Raw genomic sequence first — 25,414 nt, 5'->3', positions numbered from 1 at the left:
GTGTGGGCCTGTAGGATGTCCAAGGGCACCAGCCACTGCTGTGCCTTTCTAGAATTCTGCTGTCCTTCCCTTTCTCGGTCCCTATTATTGGTCACGTGTGGGTACTTGAAGGCCTACCTGTAGCTAGTGTTATGTTAATTTGCTTTGCAGAGTCTTCTTGATAAACCTAACCAAGTAGTTGTGAATTTTACTGAATTTCTTATAAGTCTTACAAACTTTTCTTTAAGACTGTGAGTAAACACTGATTTATATTACCGATGCCATCGGATTAGCATGTGCATGGTCTGATAGGAATAATTGGTGAAATCATGACTCATTGGGAATTAGGCAGTAAACTTTTTGGTAGAACAAGTGGTCTGGAAAGTTGAAAGCTCGGCTAAATGTTGCTCAACCTTTTTCCTGCACAGTACACATACACCACCCCCATATGTCTTTCAGTGATGTCTCCTAGTACATAGTGACACCCAACTACACATTTAGAAAAGTTTTTTGAGTTGTCTTTTTCTATTAAAAATGGATTTATGCTTATTGTTGGAAATACTGAAAATAGTAAGAAAGGAGGAAACATCCCTTGAGAGTCTCATTACGGAATGAGGACAAACTACTGCATTCTTATTCTACTTTTCTTTTAAGCATAGACTTTTGTCCATGTGTTTTTTAGGAAGAACAGGGTCAGAGATTATTTTAATTCATTAATGGTGAGTTGTTCCTTGATGAGGGATGCAGCAAGATGATAAAGCTGATCTACAAAAGTATAAGAGTATCAAAAGTATTTTCATTGCTAAAAGAAAGTATACGGGAATAAGATTTCTAAATCACATACCAAGCTGAGTAATGCCCCACAGGATAATAAAATTATGACCTTTGGATTCAAATGGACAGAAACTGTTTGCATCTATCCAGGACAAATTTTTATTGGAATTTTAGAAAAAGCATCATTTGCATCACTAGTAGTTTTTGATAAGTAAGTATCTATCCTTACAGATATCCTAATCAGCAATAGTGAATGAAAATGCATGTGCATACCCTTAGAGAACTCTATATTCCTTGGGTGGGTCTGTTAGATGGTGCTCCAGTATGACAATTTCCTTTGTTATCATAAATAATCTCCAGAGATTTTTCATGGTCACAAAAAGGTATTGTATTTGGGCTTGATTCATTGACATAAGTTCAGGAGAAGTTTTAATTAGCATATGTAAAAGCTTTCTTGTATGTGGGATAGCAAATCTGGCTCTATTAGTGTGCTGAACAACTCTTACTTTTTATTCCTGTAGCATAATTGACACACAGTGTTACATGGGGTTACGTTAGTTTCAGGCATACAACATTGTGATTCTGCAGATCTATACATTAGGCTATGCTCATTGGGAGTGGGGCTCCCATCTGTCACCTTACAACTACTGATATATCCCCTATGCTGTACCTTTCATCCTGGAGCAACTATTATTAGCGAAGCCAGAAAGTTAACCTCTATTGGATACTTTATTAAGGAATCTGGGAGAGCATTTCAAAGGCTTCCTTCACTCCAGCGATCTTCTGAGATGCTTTTATTTCCCCTTCTGTTCCAAGGGCAGGAAACCAACCTCGAAAATCACCTCCAGTTTCATCTTTAGCACTTTTAAGTGTGGAGAATTTCTCATTCCTCCAGTTTCGCCAAATCTGCTAAAGTTCCTGACAATCCAGGAAGTGACTTTCCTTACTGCCTGTAAAGTCAGTGCCTTGTAAGTCACAAACAGGTCTTGGTTCAACTTCTTGGGAGAACTTTGTGGGTATTGGCTCCAAATACGAAGTTAGAACCCTTTTTTCTTCATGATGGGCTTTATGATATTTGCTGAAATGAGGCTTATTTTTAAATATGACGCTCTGGGTTTGGCCTCTGTTGCTTAGTCTATTTGCCTAGTGACCTCCCAGTAAAAGGGAAGAGAGATTCTTACTGAGCCTATGCAAGTAATGTTATTTCTTTTAAAAAATACAGTGACTTAGAAAAGATATTTCTTCCTGAATTCTGAGGGACCAAGGAGAAGAAGCTACCCTTGAAAGAATGTTTCATTTAGTTTGCAAAATCAGAGTCAGCTAAATTGAGGGTTAGAGATAGATGGAGATGAATGCTAAAGGTGTTCCCCATTTAGACAGTAGAACATTACACATAATGCCAATGATTTTCCACAATACATACAGAAATTAGATTTCCAGGATCAGTCCGATGAGTTCCGTATAATTCTTAGTCCTTTGCGTCTTGGGTCTATAACTTACAGCAGAATATCTAGTCAAACTTGAGAGGAAAGCAGAGACCACTTGGTGAGGATAAGAGTAAGTGGCTGTGATCCATCTGTGGTTAAGTTCATGAACAATAATCAGCAAGAAGGAGAATTAAAATCCTCTGTCAGGGCATAGGACATTGGTCTTATTTAATCAGTGTTTCCCGGGAGGGTAAGAACGTATCACAGAGAGTGAGGACATTTCACGTACACCGAGGACCTTTCTATAAAGTACACCATCTCGGGACTTTATTTATATTATAATATCTTACCCATACAAAATTAGCCTAGGGAAGGCTGAGCTTCTCATTTGATTTGATAAATCTTCCTGTGCAATTTTTGATGGTGTTGAGCTATTCATAAATAAGGGCATAGCAAACCTAATTATTTCTGACATTCTTCTTTTTGTAAAGTTAAGGAACAAATCTTGTGCTTGCCCAGGTGTCAAGTGGGAAAACTTAAGGATAGTTCAGGTATAAAAGATATCTTGGAAAACTTTTTTTTTTCTGAATTTAGGGTCCGATTTTGGGAAGGCAAAGTCAAATATTAATTAGAGAAGATTTCATCATGTGACTAATATAGGACTGTGGATGGATGAGAACAATGAATATTTGCAGTTTGCCTACTGAATAAAAACAATAGGTTATTTTATAATCTACAAGATACCTTTTTTTTAAGATTTTATTTATTTATTCATGAGAGACAGAGAGAGAGAGAAGCAGAGGGAGAAGCAGGCGCCCAAGGAGCAGGGAGCCTGATGTGGGACTCGATCCCAGGATCCTGGGATCATGACCTGAGCTGAAGGCAGACGCTTAACCATCTGAGCCACCCAGGCGCCCTATAATCTACAAGATATCTTAAATCATTAGGAAATGAAGAACTTTTTTGTCATTTTAAATATTCAGGTAGGGGCATCTGGGTGGCTCAGTCATTAGGCATCTGCCTTCGGCTCAGGTCATGATCCCCGGGTCCTGGGATCGAGCCCCACATCGGGCTCCCTACTCCGCGAGGGGTCTGCTTCTCCCTCTCCCACTCCCCCGGCTTGTGTTCCCTCTCTTGCTGTGTCTCTCTCTGTCAAATAAATAAATAAAATCTTTAAAAATAAATAAATAAATAAATAAATATTCAGGGATATATTCCGGTTAGCACAAAGCACAAAAAAAGTTACTCTTGTGAGATACCGAATCTCTCTGCTCTCTGGGCAGATTATGTAGAAAAAGAACGTTTATTAGTTTTTATAAGCATAGGCTGATTTCTCCAAGATCAATCTGTCTTGGTATAGGTATATAGGTAACTGCATTTTAGTTTTATGTTAATAGGGTATTTGTCATGCATTACATTTTTTAAAATTACTTTATGAATAAAACATCAAAGTTGTGCAAACTTTGCCATAATTTTAACATTTTGTTACATTTTTATAGACTTGCTATTGCAAGTATTATAAACCAAGTCAAATAAAGCTCCCTTTGTGCAAACCTACAATTTTTTAATTTTCACCAACTTTTGTTCTTCATGGTCTTCTGTCAATTCTGGAATGACCGGATACTTTAAGGCAAAAAGTATGTTAACTTAAAGATATTGGAAATTATGCTTAAACTGACACATCACAGAACGTAATTACTATTGATATAAAAAGGTGTGTCACAGTTATAATTCAGTTTTGTTTTGAGCACAACTTTTATATTTTTCTTAACCTTAAACGTTACATGGAAGTAATCTTAGCTTATCTTTCAGTAAACTAATATTATAAGACATTTTAAAAATTCAGATAAACTAATTCCTTTGTGATAAAATAAATCCAAACTTACTTAAGTATGAAATTACAGGAACATCTGGGTGGCTCAGTTGGTTGAGCATGTGACTCTTGGTTTCAGCTCAGTCATGATCTCAGTCCTGGGATCGAGCCATGCACTGGGCTCTGCGTTCAGCATGGAGTCTGCTTGGGATTGTCTCCCTCTTCCTCTGTCCCTCCCCCACTCATGCTCTTTTTCTCTTTCTCTTAAATGAATAACTCTCTCAAAAAAAGTAGGAAATTACACATGTATTATACTGTACACAAATAAAACAAGGAAAAAACATATAGCTGATTTTTAAACCAGGTTGTCAAATCAGTCTGACTTGTACAAAAGATGGCTTTGATCACGTAAACTTGTTTTCTTTTCTAAGAAAAAAAAAAATGCTTCTGAAATCAGCATTTTTTAATGAGAAGTTTCTTTTTCCTAAAATGTGAATATATTTTAATTATTAGACTTTCATTTTATTTTCTTAGAATTTTGGAAATGTTAGATTTAGCTAAATGCTTATTAGTCTCTAAAACACTTTATTATTATCCTCAGGAAGTAGGAAAATACTTCACACATACACAGTGATTTTTTGCCCCCCTCAGGTACAGAGACTCAGATAAAGAACTTAAAGCTTGGTTCTATAGCTTTTGCTAGAGGTCAGAAGTAAACACTGGAACATAAAATTTCCCTGTTCCATATCCTCAAGAGACTGCTCACTTTTCCACTGGGCACAAAATACTGTCCTGAGTTGAACTCACAGATAGCAAAATAACCAACAAATTAAAACAACAGCAAACACAAATGTTCAGTCATCACTCACCTGAGCAAGGTTAAATTTCAGTTCTACCTGCAGATCACAAGTAGCCAGACCATAAAACCAGATCCCACTCATTGCTGCCACCAGTGGAGATAACTAATGGTTTCTGTGCAAACCAAAACCCTGGTCAAACTTGGCCAAGAATCAGAAACAAAAACAAAGCATAGCCAGGAAAACAGAAACTGCGGAAAAGAGCAAGTCAGTGAAGGTAAAGTTCTCTTGCTATTTGGAATTTACTCCAGGAGCCAAGAGAAGCTGCCCCCCGGGTTTCCAGCCTATGAGATCTGTTTTGTGAAAAATGTAATTTAATTGACTCCCCAAGACGAGTGTACTTGGACATTTCACAGGCACCTCCAAAATGTCAAAGCATAATTTTCGAAAAAGAAACAGAACTCTTACACAAACATAAAATGAATAGATGCCAAAGATTTATTTAACTCATTATTGAGGAAACCAAGCAGCGTAAGCCTGGTTCACTAAGCATAATTTCTGTAGTACGTTTTAGCTAAACTGCGATTATACCAGGATTTCATCTGGATTTTTTTTTTTTACTTGTTCAATTTTTATTTGAAAACTCAAGGTAATTATATTGAGTCTTAAAGATTGAGCCCTAATTATGAACCTCCAAGGACCTGTTTATGAGGTATAATAATCCACTTTGAGTCTACATTAAATGGCCGCCAACTGCTGTGCTATTTGAAATGTTTGGTTTTTTTATAATTTTTATTCCTTCTTTCTTGCTCTCTGCTGCCAATTCCTGCCTTTGTCATCATGCTAGCCTTTTCTTTCACTTTTACAATCTTAGAAACCAGATATCAAGCCTTGTTTAAAAATATTCCAAACTAAGAGTTACTAGGTCCAAGTGAGGTCTTGAGAGGGCTCTGTGTGCCTGAAATATGTGTACTTCACTCCGTAGACCTCGTGACCTCCTTCTGAGCTGGTCTGTGATTGTTTAAACTCTTCACTTCTGAGCTGTTTTCCAAGTAGAAGACATGAATGGATAAGATATCTCTAAGATGCTGATTCTTTGACAAACTAGGTTTTTTGGAGGCTAGAGAAATAATTGTACAGTAGACAGGATATTCTGTTATTCCTCTCATTTGCCTCCCTCCCAGTAATATGGAGGTAGGGATGGCATCTAGTGCATCTTAAGGTCCAGGGAAGAGACATTTTAAAAAGACAGGGGGAAAATTAAAATACTCTGTAGCAAACCCGACTGCTGTTAAGAGTATTCATTTGGTTACAATGCCAAAAGCATCTGTGTGCTATTGTGGAGAACCAGTGGATCCCCACAAATTGCACTGTAGCAATCCAATATTTTCTTTCTGGCTGAAGGCAGTCTTCTGCGGTGCCTTGATAAACAGCATTGTCGCCATATAGAACTGTGTAGGGCCACACTTGGAACTCATTTCTCAAACGTGTTGTCACGTGATGCCAGTCTCACGAAGCACCACAGAATAAGGTTTCTAACTTGTTACATGCTCTACCATCCTGAAGATAAGGTTGGCTTTCTTTCAAGGAAGATGTTAGTATTCCCATGGTATTATTATTATTGGAATAGATGAAATGTCTGGGTCAGCAATTCTGTACTGTTCGGAAGACATTTGTTCCAGTAGCTTCTCTGAAAGCTCTTTACAGCTGAAGAATTTTAGATCGCACGAGGCTGGGACCACGTCAATCTTGTTCACTGCTGCATATCCACCTCCTAGCCAATGATGAGAGTATGGGAAGCGCTGTATACCTGTTTTTGAAAAGAGTAAATGAATGTTTTTGATACCCATTCATGATATTCATTCTGGCTTTCCTTAGTCTATGGCCAAAGGTTCTGCCTCTCGTTTTCAGACATCCCAAACTTAAGTTAATGCACTTGGTTCCAGGTAACCATGAAGCTCTATGAAAAAGAATGCAAATATCTCAGCATAAATGCATCTTTTTGCTTCCAGCAATGGAGCAATTCCCTTCCAATATGCAGTTAAAAATGAAAAGATGAAAATTAGATGCTTTCCTTTATTTTGAAAATTTCATAGCATTCTCTATAAGAACTGGTGCTCTCCAGGGTCATATGGGAGCCAAGGCTGCAGGACCCAGAGTTTTGCTTGTGCACTCTTGAGCAGCCCAGAGACATATATTTCTAAAAGTATATATCAGCATAATGGAGCATATTTAAGGAATTATAACATTTTATAAAATAAATGTATATGTTCACTAATCTTAAGATGGTAAGGTACAGATACCATTTTAGAAACGAGAGAGTAGACAGGTAGGTGCTATTCAATTTTGCAATTAGGAAAAACCATTTGGGAACCTAAGAAGTGTGAGCCTTGTCAGGTGACGGTCACTCTAACCACAGGTGTGCATTGCTTTCTCTCCCTGATTCTTGCTGCCTGCACTTCCTTGTGATTCCTGATCCCAAAGACAATTTGGGCATTCAGACTTTTTTTTTTGCATTGTGAATTTGATAGCATTTCTTGGTTGGAGGCAAAATGGACAACATTAAGAGAATACCTAATGCAACCTAGCCATAGTATTAATCTTTTTTTTTTTTTTTCCCTAAGAAGAATGTGTTTGAAATGTGAAGGCAAGCTTAAGTGTTGAAAACTATTTTGTTCTCCAGACTCACGGACTTGGAAGGCATCTCTTCCTGGTGTGGCCCTTCCTCCTGCTACATCCTGGCTAGAGTTTTAATTTTTTAAAAATGGTGGCACTAGTGGGAAGTGAGCCAGTTAAACTGCAAACGCGGGGCGCCTGGGTGGCTCAGTCGTTAAGCGTCTGCTTTCGGCTCAGGTCATGATTCCAGGGTCCTGGGATCAAGCCCTGCGTTAGGCTCCCTGCTCCGCGGGAAGCCTGCTTCTCCCTCTCCCACTCCCCCTGCTTGTGTTCCCTCTCTCGCTGTGTCTCTGTCGAATAAATAAATAAAAACCTTTAAAAAAGATAAAATAAACTGCAAATGGGTGAGAGGTTGGTTTAGTGACCAAATTAACTTGGTGGCTCAGACTTTTTAAAGGGATATTTAGAAATTATGACTCACTTTCTATATTCTGACTCAGAATGTCTATAATTACATTAATTTATTTAATCTAAAGAGTTAGCATAAGTCTTAAACTGACTCATTTTTGTGAAGCCTTGCTTTTCGTAGCTCTAATGCTTCCAACAGTCTGTCAGTTCTCTGCCATTCTGTACCTTCTTTCACTTTGATGCCTTTACCTGCATGGTCAATGGGGTCTAGCTCAGAAATGGGAGCCGTAAATGGGAGCCATACATGCTATTTTAAATTTTCTTATGTTCAGAAAACTTTCTGAGGGGCGCCTGGGTGGCTCGGTCAGTTAAGCTTCTGCCTTTGGCTCAGGTCGTGATCCCGGGGTCCTGGGATCGAGCCCCACATCGGGGAGCCTGCTTCTCCCTCTGCCCCTCCCTGCACTCATGCACGTGCTCTCTCTTGCTCTCCTAGTCTCAAATAAATAAAATCTTTTTTAAAAAAAGAAAACGTTTTGAAATGGTGAAATTAATTATGCTATATTAGAAAGCACAAGCTTAGAATGGTGCTGCTATCTACTGCCTAAATAAACTGTCCATTCTGTATGCAGACTTCTTTCATTTCTAATAAAATAAGAGGAAATCTGTAAGTAGTGAGTAATAGGAAGAAGACTACTGTCTATGGTTAGATCACTGTGGGTCATCAGAAAATAAACTACAGACATTCTCTCTGTGTATTTTAAGCGGTGAATTATTGACATGTATGCAGTTTTCCAGTAAATATTGAAGGAATTAATCATTAGCAAATTAAGAGTGCCAACTGTCCTCAGTTTACTGAGACTAGAAACAGTTATCTCATCTTTTTCTTCTCCTTCAGTTGGATCACTAGGTGCCGAGAAGAGTCATGGGAAGGTAAAAAATAGCATTTAGCAATAATCTAGTGACTCCACATTGGAGAAACACAGAGCCAAAGCCTCGGTATAATTCTTTGTTCCAATAGTCTGTGACTGTTGCTATTAAAAGCAGGTTTCTCTACACTTGAAAGCCAACCCTAGGCTCTTGTTACAGTGGCGTTACAAGCTCTTGCCTCTTGATGGTGCCACACAGTTAAAGATTTATGCTCCTAATTGAGGGATGTGTGCTGTGGGTCTTCACACAGTTTAGCGTTCTGGGCTAAATGCAAAAATACAGAAAGCACCTTGGACTAAGAGGTGGCTGCCAGCTCAGCTATGAAGTGAGTCTCATTTTTTTTAAGGTGATAAATTCATGCAGGAAGACTCATGACTAAAAAAGAAATAAAGCTCGGAAATAAAATTCACAGAAAAATGTAGAAACAAGATGTAAATTGAAAATATAGTATCAATACAGACAGGGTAATGTGGGACGACTAGCGATTCTTCATAGAAAAATGATCCCCATATTGGTTGTTAAATTATCTAAATTAAAAGCCATTTATTCATTGACCTCGTAAAAAATTTTTCATCCACTATTAGGTCTAGTGACTGTGCTGGCTCATCGTAATATGGATTTTTCTTTCCTGTTCTAGAAAAGTTTATGGGAATATCTGCTCTGAAGAATACTTTGAAAGTTTATGATTAGTTTTATTTAAAAATAATTATAGAACAGGTATTACAATAGAAACACATACATCACCTTTTCATTGGAAGGATTTTGTCAGCCATTTCAATGTGCAGATTAAGATCTACTAGAAGTCACTTGAAGAAAAGTTAATCTCTTTATTTTGAGGTAATTGTAGATTTACATGCAATTATAAGGAATAATTCAGAGAGATCCTGTGTACCCCTTACCCAGTCTCCTCCAATGCTAACATCTTGTGAAATTATAGTTGTCATATCACAACCAGTATATCGGCATTGATACAGTCAAGAAACAGAGCAGATACCTCACCCCAAGGCTCCCTCCTGCAGACCTTCTGTAGCCTCTCCCACTTTCCTCCTACTCTCAGCAACTACTTAACCCCTGGCATCCACTCTTCTGTTCTGCAGAGCTATAATTTTATTATTTATTATAGGAATGTTACATACATGTAATCATATACTTTGAGTTTGGCTTTTTCCTCTCCGCCTAATTCTTTGGAGATTGAGTCAGGTTGTTGCATGTCGTTGCCTTTTCTCCAGCTCCAAGTCTGGGATGTATGAGGTAAAGGAAATCTCAGGGAACTCATTTCTGGGTCTCTAGATGCCCAGATGATCTGCTGCCTTTCCCTATCTTTTGGTCTTCTTATGTTTGTCTTATTTTTTTTTAAGTAGTTCTTTTTTTTTTTTAAATTTTATTTATTTATTTCACACACACACACAGAGCACAAGCAGGGGGAGTGGCAGGCAGAGGGAGAAACAGACTCCTCACTGAGCAGAGAGCCCAACATGGGGCTGGATCCCAGGAACCTGGGATCATGACCTGAGCCAAAGGCAGTTGCTTAACCGACTGAGCCACCCAGGCGCCCCTTATGTTTGTCTTATATATAATGTGTCCAGTGTTCTGAGTTACATTCAGTGGGAGGAATAGGGAAAAATACCTCTACTCCATCTTTCCAGAAGTAGAAGTCAGGGAGATTAGTTTTTTAAAGTTCAGAACAGCCAAGAACTTTGCTCTGGTAAAGCCTAATTGACCTCAAGGGGGAAATCTGTATGGGGGCATGTTCTGTTGAAGAATTTTGGTTTGGAAAAATTGATGTTTCTCATTCAAAATTGCTAAGACCATATCCCAGTTCTGGGATTGTAATTTGGATTTTGAAAAAAGACAATTTTAATAAAATGCTAAGATAGAAAAAAGGAATAAGTTTCTCAGACATGTATTATTCTTTCATTTTGATTACTGAATAAGAGAGCCAAAATATTGAAAGTCTGTCTTTCCCATTAGATCATGAAGACCAAGGCCTAAATCGTGGTAGGCAGAGATTACAATTTTAAAAGTTGTTCTGGGAGAAAGGAAAATGCAGTTACTTTCTTAACATCTCAGATAGGGAAAGAAGACTTGTCACTATTTTGCATTTTTTTAAAGATGTTATTTACTTATTTATTTGAGAGAGAGAGAGTACAAGCCAGGGAGAGAGGCAGAGGGAGAGGGAGAAGTGAGAAGCAGGCTCCTGCTGAACAGGGAGCCCAGTGCGGACTCGATCCCAGGACCCTGGGACCATGACCTGAGCCGAAGGCAGACACTTAACCAACTGAGCCACCTAGGCACCCCATTATTTTGCATTTCTCTGTATAATACTGTAGCATTTTTTTTAATCTTAGCACACAGTATTTTCCATGAGATGTATCTCTCATAAATAGTTGCATTTACAAAATTTTCAGTTGATGTGTGATAGTCCACCTGTTTTTTAATTCTTTTTTTTACATGTTAGACTTTCCTATTTTTTACCCTACCAACTTCTTTGTGCGTAAAGAGAGTTCCTTATTTTTTTTAGGATAGATTTTTCCAGTGTGGAGATTTAGTTGTGGTTTGAACAAAATAAAATATTACATAAAATTCTAAAAGTATTTCAATGGATTGCATTTTATAAACTATGATCCTTCAGGGGAAGCAAACAAACAGATCCCCTGGAACTTGGTTAAGCCAACATAAAAATGCAAATGAACTACAGTATATTAGACTTTTGTTGAGTTTTTAATGGCGTGGAGCAGAAGGCCTACGCACCTTTTAGATTTTCTTCTGACACACTGTCCATGTCAGAGGGAAAATAATTGGCATACTTCTTTACACACTATGTGGAAATGATGATTACACTGATAACATGAATTTCCTTCTTTTATAGCTGGTGCTTTTCAGTCTCTAGGGAGAAGTGCATGATTTCCCCCCTTCAGTTATCTGGGTTGAGGCAACACTGTTATGGAGTCATTCATAACCAGCACTTTCTTTGAAGCAGTATCTATTAATATTTTAAGAATAGTTCACCTCAACCCCAATATCTTATAAAAGTAAAAATTTTCAACACTTGTATGTCTGCCAGTTGATTTTAAATGGCAAAATGATGCAAAAAGTCATCAGGAAAAGGACTAAAATACAGCAGATGTGAGTTAGATGGTCATTGTAGAGAGAGATTCCCTCGAGTCTGCCTCACAAATGCAAGAAATAACTGGAGGTGGAAAAAGCAAGTTGAAGAAAACATTCCTGGTCTAAAAAGTAACAGGATCAATTAAGTTAAGCGATGGTATTTTAGGACATGTTCTATATAAATGAAAATTAAAAAAAAACCATTACCTCAGCATATATATGTATTATATATAATTTACATAATTATATAACATATTTCATATTACTGAATTATTAGATATGTTAATAATCAGATCTATTTGGTAAATGTATTAATAACTTAAAATAGTATAAACCAATTTTATACATATATGTATTCCTTAATTACAAGCTCCTAAAATAGGGACACAGAAATAGCAGTAGGGGAAGGTAGCTTTAAGGGAGATGTTGACACACTAGTGAATAATAGTAATTTAAAAAAAAATAATCTGGAGCATGAGGGGTTGATTTATGAAATGAGATTAAAAGAACTGAGTTTCTTTGTCTGAGTATGAGCAAAGACAGGATATGGTAAGTTGCTCAGGTATGTGAATGATGTGTGTACTCATCGGGCAGGAACAATGATGATCTCAGGAGTGTAAGGTGGAGCCAGGGGCAATGTGAAATAGAAATCTGGGCTTTACATCAGGGATGCAATGTGTGCATTGGAGAGAAGCATGGATTTTTTTGGAGGGTAGTTCTTTCTAGAAGTTACTCCACTGGACTTCATGTGCTATGGGGAATATATGTTGCTCTGTAAATCCTGGGGCTGGAGGGACCAAAGGGCAGTGAGAGACTGAAAAGATTTCTTCCTCCCTGGGTTGCTATGGCAACTGGGCAGCGCTCTGTTGCCAGAAGCTCAGACATGTGATTCACCCCCCGGGAGGGAATTTTGGGCAGTGGAGGATTTTTCTCTCCTTCCAGACTGGCCAAAGAACCCCATAGATCTGTGAATTTTTCAGGGGCACATTTGGCTGCATAACATAGTTTTCCGGTATTGACTTTCCTTGAGAGCAGTTGGATTTGGCTTTTAGGTTTGCTTGTTGACTGGTACAGTAGTCCCCCCTTATCTGCAGTTTGCTTTCCCTGGTTTCAGTTACCCACTGTCAACACTGGTCTAGAAGCAGGTGATCCTCCTTCTGACCTACCATCAGGAGGTCAATAGTAGGTCACAGTGCCTATGCCATTCACCTCGCTTCATCTCAGCATGTAAGCATTTTATCATCTCACTTCATCATAAGAAAGGTGGGTACTGTACAATAAGGTACTTTGAGAGAGAAAGAGGGAGAGATCACTTCCATATTTTTATTGCAGTATATTGTTATACTGTTCTATTTTATTATTGGTTATTGTTGTTAATCTCTTACTGTGTCTACTTTATGCATTAAACTTCATCATAGGTATGTACGCATAGAAAAAACCATCGTGTGTATAGGGTTTAGTACTATCCGTGGTCTCAGGTACGCACTGAGGGTCTGGGAACATATCCCCCTCACATGAGGGGGGACTCCTGTATTAGTGATGGTTCTCCAGGACCCACAAGACAACTATCGATTTCACTTCCAATTTTTTAATGGAAACCATCTCTAATCATTGATAACAAACACTGAGCACCGGTCTTGTGACAAGCACCAACTTAGACCTTATAGTAAATGTTCTCAGACACATTCCTTTATTGATTCCTCCCAGGAACCCTAGGGCAGGCGCTGATCTTACCATCTCTGTTTTACAGACCAGGTTATAGAAACTCAAGGAGTTGAATCTGATAAGAACTTCTGTTACAGGTCTGGCACATGCCAGAACTTTAAATCCAAATCTTTGTTCTTTCTGCTTAATCAAGCTTAGACACAGAGTCTGCTCTGAAAGCCCAGTGGTTCTGTGGGAGAGAGGGAAGTCAATTTACCCACAGATCCTTACAATACGCGGTTGCAGAGAGAAGCGCTCTGATTTCTTTGCAGAGTCCTGATATCTTTATTTCAAAGTGCTTCTCCTTTCTGTTCACTTTACTCGTACTTTTCCTGGAGAAGTGGGAGGTGCCCCTTCTCTTACAGAGTGTCTAGTCTGCACAAAGGCAGGACACACTATTCTAGATTGCAAAGGGCTGAGAATGATGGGAAGTGAAATGTTGAGCTCTGGTGACTTCTTTGAGATTTGGAATGTGTGGAGGTGTGAAGGGAAGTGAGGAAGCGGAATAGAAAATCTACTGGGTAATCCGATGAAGATAATTTATTGTTTGGGGCAAGGGGAGAAGGAGGGGACTTGAGTACCTTTGCAGACAGAGGCGAAGGATTCAGGAGAGGAAATAAGTGTGTAGGGGAGGGAAAATTGGTGAAACAAAACCATAAGGATAATGGGAGGGAATATGGATGCAGTGAGGCAGGCAGAGGGCTTCACCTTGGGAGGACTGAGGGACTCTCCTTAGATACCTGTGCGAACACTTATATTGTGTTTACTGTGTTCAAGAAGGGCGCATGCGCGCGCACGCGCGCACGTGCGTGTGTGTGTATATATACACGTTTGTTTGTTTACGTTTTAAATCCTCATGACATCCTACAAGATAGATATTCTAGTAATTCCTTGCTTTATGCATGAGGAACTAAGACTCACAGACGCTAAATGACTTGCCCAGGGCCTCACACGTAGCTATGGAAATAGCATTCAGGCTCCAGAGTTCCTGCTCTTAGCCACTATGGTACCTTGAAGAAAGGAGACCCAGACATATAAAGAGAGGTAGAGGAGGGAAGTTTAGGGCATTGCGCAGGACGGCCTTGATCTCCTTAGGCAGTGTGCTTGTGTATGGGGTGTACTGACTATATTTGAGAAACAGGTACTGAAAAATCACTGAGTGGCAAGCAGTATCCTAGTTATCTGTGCATGCCTTACTCTCCCTCTGCATCTGGTTATCCATTATCGTGGAGCCAGAATAGGTATAGTTGATACAAAATCCTAATAGCAATCTGCATGTGACAGATGCTTGTCGATCAATTCGTAGCTGTCACATTATTCCATAACTCTTCAGATGACTTGCACTTGCTTCCAGAACAGATAATCACACAAAGGCATTGCTATTTCATTTGTCAGATGGGCCTCTTTCCAGAGCAACCCTCCAATGGGGCACACATGCACATGCTTTCTAAACAATGGATGGCAGAATAAAGCGCTGCCCTGACCACAAGTCTGAAGGTGGATTTCCCAGGTAGACTACAAGATAAAATGTTCTTAGCTAGACATTAAACTGACTTTTATGACGATAATTTGTAAAATCAAAAAATAAAAACTCCTTACTTATGTATACAGTTTCTTAGATTAGTTGTCCTAAACTGATAAATATAACACTAGGGCAATGTTTGGATAAACATGAAGGCCAGTTACAAGGTTAAAGGGCACTGTCTCCACATACGACCGTCCTCTCTTCTGATATCAAGCACAAGTTCAGAGACTTCCTGGGAACCACCCAGAGGTTCATGAATTCACTAGGAAGACTTAACAGAACCCACTGAAAGCCGTTACAGTCAGGATTATCGTTTACTATAGGGAAAGGCTAAGATCAAGATCAGCCAAGGAGAAGAGAAGTAGAGGGGCAGAGTCAGGAGGTTCCAAATGCAAAGCTTCTGCTGGTCTCTCCCTGTGGAGTCAGGGTGTGATACACTACCCACATTGGTGTGTGGCAGTACCCATGGAGTGTGGGCAGCCAGGGAAGACCTCCTGAGCTTCAGTGTCCAGAGTTTTTACTGGGACTTCATCATGTAGGCATGATGGATTGATTGTCCACTTGGTTAATCTCATCTCCAAGTTGACTGATAACACATGACTCCCAGGCCCCCATAAAAATCCCACAAAAATCATGACCGTGGAGTGGCCAGCCCTCACCCTGAGATTGATTATCAGGAGTGCCCCACTTTGTCCTAAACAAAGACAATCCCATCAGGTATGACATAGATTACCTTCCAGAAGCCAACAGTCCAGCAGTGAAGGCCAGACCTCTCTTTGGGCAAAGCCAAATTCTTTATTACACAGTAAATAAATGAGCTGCCTTTAGTAGGATCTCTGAGGCTCTTGTCTCCAACTTTTGGGCCTATAACCTGCTTGAAATTAAGCAAGGCTTATCAATCATGATGTGGAGGAGACAAAAGAAAACAATTATGTCAGGCTTAAAATAGCGTAGGTCTATTTCTCCTTCACTCTCCATGGCCAGCATGGGTTGAATGAGGCCTCTGCTCTGTATTTCCTTGCTCAGGGCCAAGGCTCAGGGAGCCAGCACCATCTGGAGTGTCACTCTGCCATGGCAAAGCAAGACATGTAATGGATCATGTCTTAGTTGTCCAGGCAGAAGGGACACACATTGCTTTTCACACGTAATGGGCCCGTGCAAGTTTGACAGTCCTATCTAGTTTAGGAGTGGGAAATTGAGAAACTGTTTTACCCTGTGTCCAAAAAGACAAGAACTGATCATCATAGCCCTAGTTACTACCCCAAAGGATTTATCTCCAAAAACAAACAGACTGGCGTAAAAGACTTTTAACCATTGCTTCTGTTTTTCCTCCTCATTGTCCTACCTAAATGAGACTTCGGAATTTGCTCATGGAATCCTGAAAATAATGCTTACGTGCTGTCAGCTCCATCTCATTCTGCCATCCACCTTTAGGCCAGGGTCTCTGACTCTCTTTGGTTTTTTATTCAGGGTTATTGGGAGCTCGTAAGTCCTGGTATACAGAGAGAGAAAGTTGACCCACTTCTCTGCATGTACCTCGTCCCTCTTCCTCTAAAGAACCCCATCTTTCTAGCCACACAGTAGTTGCTGATCCCCGAGCACACTCTATTAGTCCATGCTCTATGCCTTTGCTTATATGGTTCCTTTATAGAAATGCCCAGCCCACCCCACTGGCCAACAGACCACACAGACTCATATTTATCCCAGGGTCTCAACTCAAATTTGTCTTTCTATAATTTTGGTCAACTACTTCCTTATATGTGAATCTGTTGGTTTTCTGTAAATCTGTTAGCACCCTTTTCTTTGATTGATCAACTGTGCTTTCCACTAAAGATGTGAGGGTAGAAATGCTGTCTTTTTCCGTCCTTGTGTCTCCAGCACAGTAATGGCCTGAGAGTAGCTTAACAGATCTTTGATGAACTGGCGATTATGGAGATATTGAATCTCTAGGGTTAACAAGAGAGAGAGAAGTAAGGTCATACTCAGCAGTTACAGCAGGTCCTCTTCAGAAAAAATATCTTCTTCCAACTAAGTTATTTCTAGCCATTAAAAGTTGACCCTTGCTTTTATATAATGAGTGACCCAACATAGTTAATTATAACACAAGGAGTTCAACAAAGATTTCAACTGCGCTTGGGTATCGGGCAATTGGTTTTCTATGTAATTTATTTCTGCACTGCATTTCCAGTCCTGTGGCCCAGACTGGCTGCTGTTGGTTACCAGGGGATGGATGGGGCTGGGAGATGGATGAGGTCCCTGACCAAGAGCTGCCGAGAGGCACTGCCAGACACATTCCTCGGAAAAAGACAGAAAGCTCTGAGGTCAAAACACACTCAGTCTGCAGCTTTTTTTTTTTTTTAATTGCTTAGGAAAAGAACCGCACACCATTTTCTTCAGGTATATATTTTAAGATCCCGTGTCCCCTTCAAAGCTTTCTTTGATATATGCAGTATATTGAAGAGGAGAGGAGGAAAGGGAAAATAGAGAGGGAGATTTAAAAATGTATTTAAAATGATTTGATTCAAATGACCTACTTTCCAAGGCCACAGCACCAATGTTTTGTGCCATTTAGATGCCTAGGCCTTGCACTGGTGGCTTTTCAAAAGAAGGCACAGCAGAACACTGGCTGGGAGAGATGGGCAGAAACTGGAGATCTTCAGGAGGGTGGCCCTCCCAACTTGGCAGGTGGCCAGGTGAAGTGCCAGATGCAATTGGGTTTTAGGTGGGGGGCCGTCCATCTCAGTCCCTGCTGGTGCTTGGCGTTCCAGAGTAATTATTCATAGTGCCCTGTTTGGTTCTCAAAGGCGTCCTGGTGTGGAATGGGTGCCCTGGTTTTAGGCCCCCCCAGAATGGAGAATATTGGAGTGATGGATGGGAAAGAACAAGACTCCAGAGTGAAGAGGGCTCCGGGGAGAATTATTTTATGAGGGTACGTTCTGTACAGGGTTTTCCTTAAAAGGCTGCATATAGTGCTTTCTGAAATGCCTTGCAGACTTTCTTCTGACGCACTTCTTGACATCAGTTTATTTTTCTTTGGTGCAGCTTTTATGGGGCCAGCGTGTCTCAGCGCAGCCTGGATTTCTTTGAGACTCACGGGCGGCAGTGTGGCTTGTGTGTGTGATTCGAGCCTGGACAGATTGGCTGTGAATGGGGTGATAAGAATAGAGAGAACCACATACCAGTAGACCACACTTCCTGTGCACAAGCCATTGAATACTGCGTTCCACTGTCTGAAATAGCATTCATCTTAAGGCTGGGATCATTTATTCCTGTGGAATTAAGCAAGAGCACTGGCAGCAGAAGAAACTATTTTGGGAGAGATGTGGGAGGGATTTTGCTATGTATCACAGGCGAGGCAGAAGTGCCTTCCGTGATTTTGAAGACCATACTGTTCCCTGAAGCCCTGGTAAGTGGGAATTGACAACTTTCAGATAATCCCACGTGTAATTAATGTCCAGGCTAATGTATACACACTGCGCTCTATAAAGGTCAGTAGGGACGGAGTTTGGGTGCTTCAGCTTAAGTCACCTAAATGGCAGAAAGAGAACTTTCCTTTGGAAATTAGCATTAGTTTCTCATGCAGATGCTATTGAGAAGGGGTAAAATATAGGGTCTTGTTCCTGTCCCCCTCCTTAAATATGCCCTTGCACATGGGTTTTGCATATTCCCAAGTGAACTTTCTCTGTCGTTGGAGAAGTTTAAAATAAGGCAGTGAATGCTGTGCCCCCACCACTTCCTCCCCATAAAGCTGAGGTACGTAGGGGTTGGCAGCTGGCAACAGCTGCAGAGATAAATAAGCCCCGGGGCTCCTGGACGGACTGGGTGCAGAAGTGCGCGGGAGGAGGCTGTGCAGCTATGAGCGCCTGCCGTGGGACGAGGCCATGAGGACCGAGCTGCAGCTGGAGGCCAGAAGTTCAGGCAGTGAACGGGAGGTGGGGGCTTAGAGGAGCTGGTGTGATAGCCCTTTTGATCAAGCGATTGCATTTGCAGGGGTGAAGGGGGCATACTTTAGAGGACAGAGGAAAGTTAGACACAACTTAAATGACTTCTGTCTTGTCATTTAATTAGTGTATTTAATGGAAACCAGGGCATTATGTTGGTCTGTTTCTATTTAACTTTGCTGTTGGATAGTCAGTCCTTCAACTGGCAAAGAGCTGACTGCCTTCAGAATTTTGTCTTTACAAATTAGCTGCAGTTAGAAATTGAATACAGTAGCCCAGTGCTACTTAAAAATTTTCTATGTTGTTACTGATAACCAGTTTGGAAAATGTTTTTCTATGGAAAGCTTTTGATTTTTTTTTTCAATGTGGTAGATGTAATCACAATAGACTTTTTTTGTTATTTTATTATTTTTCTTTTCACTCTGGCCTTGGAATTAATGTGCGAGGCAGAGATGTTAAGGTTCCCCACCCCAAACAGTTCTGTCGAGGCTTATGATAAATATTTCATAAATTATATACTATTGCTCACAAATATATAGTGATTTTACTTAAAGTCAAAAACCATAAATATCCACTTGTTTTGTATGGGGAGCTTGGTGAAGTGTCAGTAAGTAGTACCATTATAGACATCAATGGCCTATATATTGATTTTTTTTTTAAGCAAATGAACTATCATTTTATGTTGCAGTTAAATGAATCAAGATGATTTCAGAATCTGAAATACATTGCTGTCTTTCTACTGGACGTGACATGAAAAGTTTTTCCATTTTTATGCAACAGTTCCACTTCTTTATAATTTTAATTACTCATGTTAGAGATTGGTAGAAAAGACCTTTATCTCATGACAAGACATAAGAAAAGTATTGAAAATTTTGAGGCATGTCAAAAAAATATTGAAAAAATTTCAGGAAAAAATTCTCTTAAATTAGAAGATTCTTTAAGTAGTATTTTTCTTTTTGTGTGTCTGTTTCTCTAGGATGCTAGAGAATTAACTTTAAGCGCAAGTGTTAAGTCGATAGTGATGGAAGAGCCAGATATGTTGGAGGCAGAGCGGTAGAGAAGCAAGGGGGAGTGAAGATTTTTTAAAAAGGAGATTGAAAAAAAGACTGAAATGTTCAGAGAACTAATAAATCAAGAAAAGGCTTACCGAGGGCTGCTACGTGGGGGCATCAGCACTGGGACGTCCAAGGAGAGGGGGCAGCTCGAATTGAGTTTGGGAAGAAAATCAGGCATTTTTCACCTGGGTTTCATCTGGATCCTTAAATGCATCCATCTGAGATGATGGAAACTCATCACCAGCCCACTGTCTGTGGGTTTACCTGCGGGATGTAATTGCCAGCAGTCCCAGCCTCTTCAGTCTTTCTCTTTGTGATTGTCTTTATTCTCACAAACTCTCTGACCTTCCCCTCTTCTGTGTTCTAGGAGAGACAGCGTCTGGAGACCATCCTCAGTCTCTGTGCTGAATACACAAAGCCCGACAGTCGCTTGTCCACGGGCACCACTGTGGCCGATGTGCAGAAGATCAATAAGGAGCTTGAGAAGCTGCAGCTCTCTGATGAGGAGTCCGTGTTTGAAGAAGCCGTGGTGAGCCCTGACGCCAGGTACAGGTGCCACCCGAAAGGCTCTCTCCACGATGCGGACTCGGCAATCTTCGGGAGCGTCGGGCAGAACAGTGCTGGCTTCCTGTCCCCCAGGAGCATCAGGAACGATGACCTGCTCAGGGACCTCACGCCTGCCTTTCTGAAAACTTCCAGCGAGTCTGCTTATCTTAGTATCCTACCGAAGGTAAAGGCGACAGAGCAAAAAAAAAAACAGGATTTAGGGCCTGGGGCTCTGCATCTGCATTGGCCCAGAGACTAGAGATTTTACCGTTCTTGTTTTCCAAAATGTTTTCAGCGAAGCTTCAGTTTAAGAGGTAATTAGCTAAACAAGGTGCAGCAAATTAGGGCATTTACTATAAAGTAACAAATTTGTGCACCGTAAGAAATGCAGCGGTAAAGAAAACTCAAAAGAGGGATGTTTCTCTTTTCTCTGCCCCCTCCCAGTTGTACACCTGAGAAATAAACACAAAAGTGTCTTACCTTTCTTCTTCATATTTCTGTGCATATACAGCCACGTGTTATAGGCATAGACGCACAGATGCAAACATACGGTGTTCTGCTCTTTTTCTTTTCCTCACTAAATGTCTTGCATATCTTTGCATTTTAGTAGACACAGGTCTGCCTCATTCTTTTTAATAGCTGACTAGTATTCTATTGTTTGGAAATACTATTTAAATTGTTTCTAGCTTTTTTACTAATAAAATCTATATGTAGCGAATACTGTGCAAATGTATCTACAAGATCACTTACTAAAATTGGAATTGCTAGATCAAAGAGTTTGTATATTATTCATTTTAATCAGTATTTCCAAATTATACTCTCAGAAGTATTTCCAGGTGACACTTCTACCAAAAGTTTATGAGCATGCCTCATTCTCCATACACTTGCCAAGGCTGCACATTTTCAAAATTTTTCAATATACTAAGTTAATTGGTGTCTAATTTGCTTGTCTTTAATTATGCATAAAGTTGGACATCTTTTCATATTTTTAGTTGTGAATTTGTATTTTGACCCACTTACTCATGTTCTTCACCCATTTTTTAAAAAATTTCTTATCTTGTTTTTACTAAGTAGTAAGAGTTATTTGTAAGGAAATTAGTCTTTTATCATGAGTGGTCTTCCCCCCTTGACTTGACTTACGATATTTTTTGGATGTATAAGAGTAAGATTCATATGTAATCATAATTATTACTTAGTCTTCTGGCTGTATATTGATTTCCAAATGCTTCCAAATTTGAAGATTTCTTAAATGGAATTAGAGGAAAATCTTTTGGTGTTACTTTTTTCACACAGGTTAAGAATCTGTGGATTTTTTTTTTTTCCTTTTTTGGTTTTAGGAGAGAGAGAGAGAGACAGCATGTGCAAGCATGCAAGTGTGTGAAGAGGGAGCAGAGGGAGAGAGAGCACGAAAATCTTAAAGCAGGCTCCATGCCCAGCACAGAGCCAATGATCTCATGACCCTGAGATCATTACCTGAGCCAAAATCAAGAGTCAGATGCTTACTTGACTAGCTACCCAAGTGCCCCAAGAATCTTTTTTCTATGAAATTAAAATAAATTCTCCTACCTGTTTCCTATAAAGGATTTAAGAGAGTGACAAGAAAATGTAAGTTTTATTGGAATAAAATTAACACAAAAAATAGTAATTAGGAGAAAAAAACAGATGTCATAATCACAAGAATTTATTTATTTAAATAAACAGGATCAGTTAATTAACTAAGTAACTCTGACCATTAAGTTCAATTCCAAGATTCTCGACAATTATGGCCAAAGAATCAAAAACAAAAAAATACATCAGTTAAATTTTTGTTGTAAGAGAAGGACACAAACTGATTAAGAGAAAGACCTTATCGTGTGCAAAATTCTGGAGGTAGTTTATCATCTGGAGTATTATTCAGGAGGAGTTTGTGTGTTTGTTTTGACTTTTTTACTCAGTGTTCCCTGTCAGGAGTCCGTGCCTACCTTCTGAGTTCTCCCATCATCAGTATTAGGACTCGGAAATGTTCAGTCCTTCTTTCTCCTAATGACCGCAGTGACCTTACTCATTCTCCGTGGAGAGTACTTCAGAATAGGACATCTGTCTCTATTACCAGAAATGCAACTGTTAGAAACTAGGATGGGGGGCGGAATCAAATGTTGGTTGTGTTCAGGCAAAGTAAATGACCCACCGTTTGAAAACTTGAGCTGTTTTCATCAGCCTTTGGCTCCCTTTGAAGTCCTTGACTTCCTTTTCATTCAAAATCCTTTCCCATTTCTTCCATCATGGACAGCTGCCAGATTTTTGTTAAAACAGTGAGCTATGTGTTTCTCTCAAGGACCATCTTTTGGGAGACAGGTTTCCTCCTCAAGAGGGCTGGGACAAGAGAGCTGCTAGTGTGTAAACAGGCAGATGGTGGCAGATGTTTTTAATTGCCCAAATATGCTTTTGTGGAAAAGGAGGCCTCTGAAGCTTAGAGCAGCCTCCGCTGAGGCAAGACATATAAGACTGTGCATCCTTTGGAGGCAGGAAATATCAAAGGCGCCTCTGGTTACCACGCAGCAGCTTAGGCAGAGAGCAAGGGAGGGGATGAGTTCCAAGGACGGAGGTTTGCATGTATGACTTTTTGGAGACAGATATATGTTACCCCAGGACAGCAGATAAAAGAATGTTTTATTAAGTCCTGACCATTTGTTTTGGATGCTTTTCTTCTTAGTAATCTGCTCACTAAATTGTTTACTTAGCAAAGGACAGTGTTTGTATTAATCAATCTAAGGATCAATGGAGAAGAGAGGAATGTGACAAACACATTGATTTAAGGAAACAAAGATTTTGATGACATTTAGGAAACCTAAGATTTACTGTTCTGGAACTTGTTTAAGCTAACACGTAAAGATACAGATGACCTTAGAAATATGCTAATTTTATTTTATTTTATATTTTAAAGATTTACTTATTTTAGAGAGTGTGAGAGCACAGGGGGAGGGGCAGAGGGAGAGGGAGAGAGAGAGAATCTCAAGCAGACTCCCTGCTGAGCACGGAACCTGCCCCGGGGCTCGATCTCAGGACCCTGAGATCACCACTTGAGCCAAAATCAAGTCAGACGCTTAATGGACTGAGCCACCCAGGCGCCCTGGAATGTGCTAATTTTAATTGGCTTTTGTGAACCTGTCTTCTGCTGCCTGAGGTGAAAGCTGAGACTAGCTCACTCTTCTTTCTTCCATAGTGTTAGGATTTAAGTCACACACACAGCACTGTGTGCGTTTTGTGTACAGCCTTGTGACCTGATTTACAAATGTTGTGAAATGATTGCCACGCTTAGTTTAACATCCATCACCTCATATTGTTATTTGGGAAAAAAAAAGAAGTTCTTTTCCTTGAGAACTTTTTCCCTCTTCTCTTCTTGAGTAATCATTTTGTCTACAGTGGACAGCCTTCACACTTGCTACTTCCTCTGGTTGCAAGGAGTTTCTAAGAAGAGATTTTTTGGGGGGGAAAGCAGATACAGTGTCTCGTTCCTACCCTCTCTCCCTTTTCTCTGTGGAGATCAGGTTGCCTCACAGATGGCATATTTGGGGATGCTCGTACGTGTGTGAACAATACTCTCCTTCCATTCCATCGCAAACCATTCAGAGTTTTAGAACGCCTTTTGAAGATTTTGCTCTTTATAAATAACAAAAAAGAACAACCATTTCCTAGATAGCATTGATTGTTATAAATAGCCTCTCAAATGGTCTGTTATCAACGATGCCTATTGTGGTCAGTTGTTTAGAAACTTTGAGTTAGACATTTATAATCGCCACTGTCACCTTTCTTCACCCTCTCTTTGCTTAGAAAGTTCATGGTTTTGCAGATTGTTCAGCTTTTGTTTGCTCTTAATGCTTGACTTCCACCAGTGAGAGAGATATTTTTAAACCATGTTGGCAGTTGAAACCCAATATGTAATGTTTACCCAACAGGATACTGGCCTTCTTGGGCCTTTCCTGCTAGGATTACACGTCAGTGATTTTGGAATGCCGTTCACTGTTACAGGCCTTCCTCACGCCCTAAAACAGGTACCTGAGTATTAAGACAATGAGATTCATTGTGATAAAAAGGTCAGCGGTTGTTTTATTAATTGGCAAGATACTGGATGTAAGATGGCAATTAAAAGTCTAAATGTCAAAGCTTGGAAGGCCTGCGTACCTTTGCTAATCACTCTGAGATACTGTGACATCTCAATTGTTTGATCTCCGTAAGGGGCAGTGAAGTAGGGTAAAGAATAAAGAATATGAATAAAGAATGCCACACGCTGGCTCTCTTCTTGAAGTTATTTTCAAGATCATTAAATAGGGTGCCTGGGTGGCTCAGATGGTTAAGCGCCTGCCTTCAGCTCAGGTCATGATCCCAGGGTCCTGGGATCGAGTCCCGCATCAGGCTCCCTGCTCCTTGGGAGCCTGCTTCTCCCTCTGCTTCTCTCTCTCTCTCCGTCTCTCATGAATAAATAAATAAAATCTTAAAAAATCATTAAATAAATGAACCTCGTGTGACATACTAAATGTTAATGATTTCTTTGGTTAATATGAATATTCTTGGCACTGACTGATAAGTGAACTTCAATAATTTACTTATCAAGTCTGCTATGTTCAGTGTCCAATTGTGAAATTGTTTCATGGCTGACTTACGAATGAAAAGAAATTACTTTTTCAAAGAGAGATAAAAATTGAATAAGTAATGTACCGATACCCCAGCATCCCTTGACTTACAGAAAGACTGATCTCTACCAGGCAATATCTAGGATAACTAACCTGAAATGGCTGAAAGAAGAGGCGATTTTCA

At 39.9% G+C, this 25,414-nt stretch overlaps 1 protein-coding gene across 13 annotated transcripts in view; it reads left to right on the top strand.

Annotated features, from left to right (window-relative positions):
• PHLDB2 (pleckstrin homology like domain family B member 2) overlaps positions 1-25,414 on the top strand; it is a 214,653-nt gene that overhangs the window by 129,712 nt on the left and 59,527 nt on the right. For all 13 annotated transcript variants that reach the window (XM_027583902.2, XM_027583896.2, XM_027583894.2 and 10 more), the window contains one exon: positions 20,442-20,804. In XM_027583902.2, the coding sequence (XP_027439703.1) occupies positions 20,442-20,804 (363 nt within the window). The remainder of the gene's footprint in view (positions 1-20,441; positions 20,805-25,414) is intronic.

The sequence above is a fragment of the Zalophus californianus genome, chromosome 1 (genome assembly GCF_009762305.2).
Source record: "Zalophus californianus isolate mZalCal1 chromosome 1, mZalCal1.pri.v2, whole genome shotgun sequence".
Taxonomy (NCBI): Eukaryota; Metazoa; Chordata; class Mammalia; order Carnivora; family Otariidae; genus Zalophus; species Zalophus californianus.
This window is presented reverse-complemented; position numbering and strand designations above follow the sequence as displayed.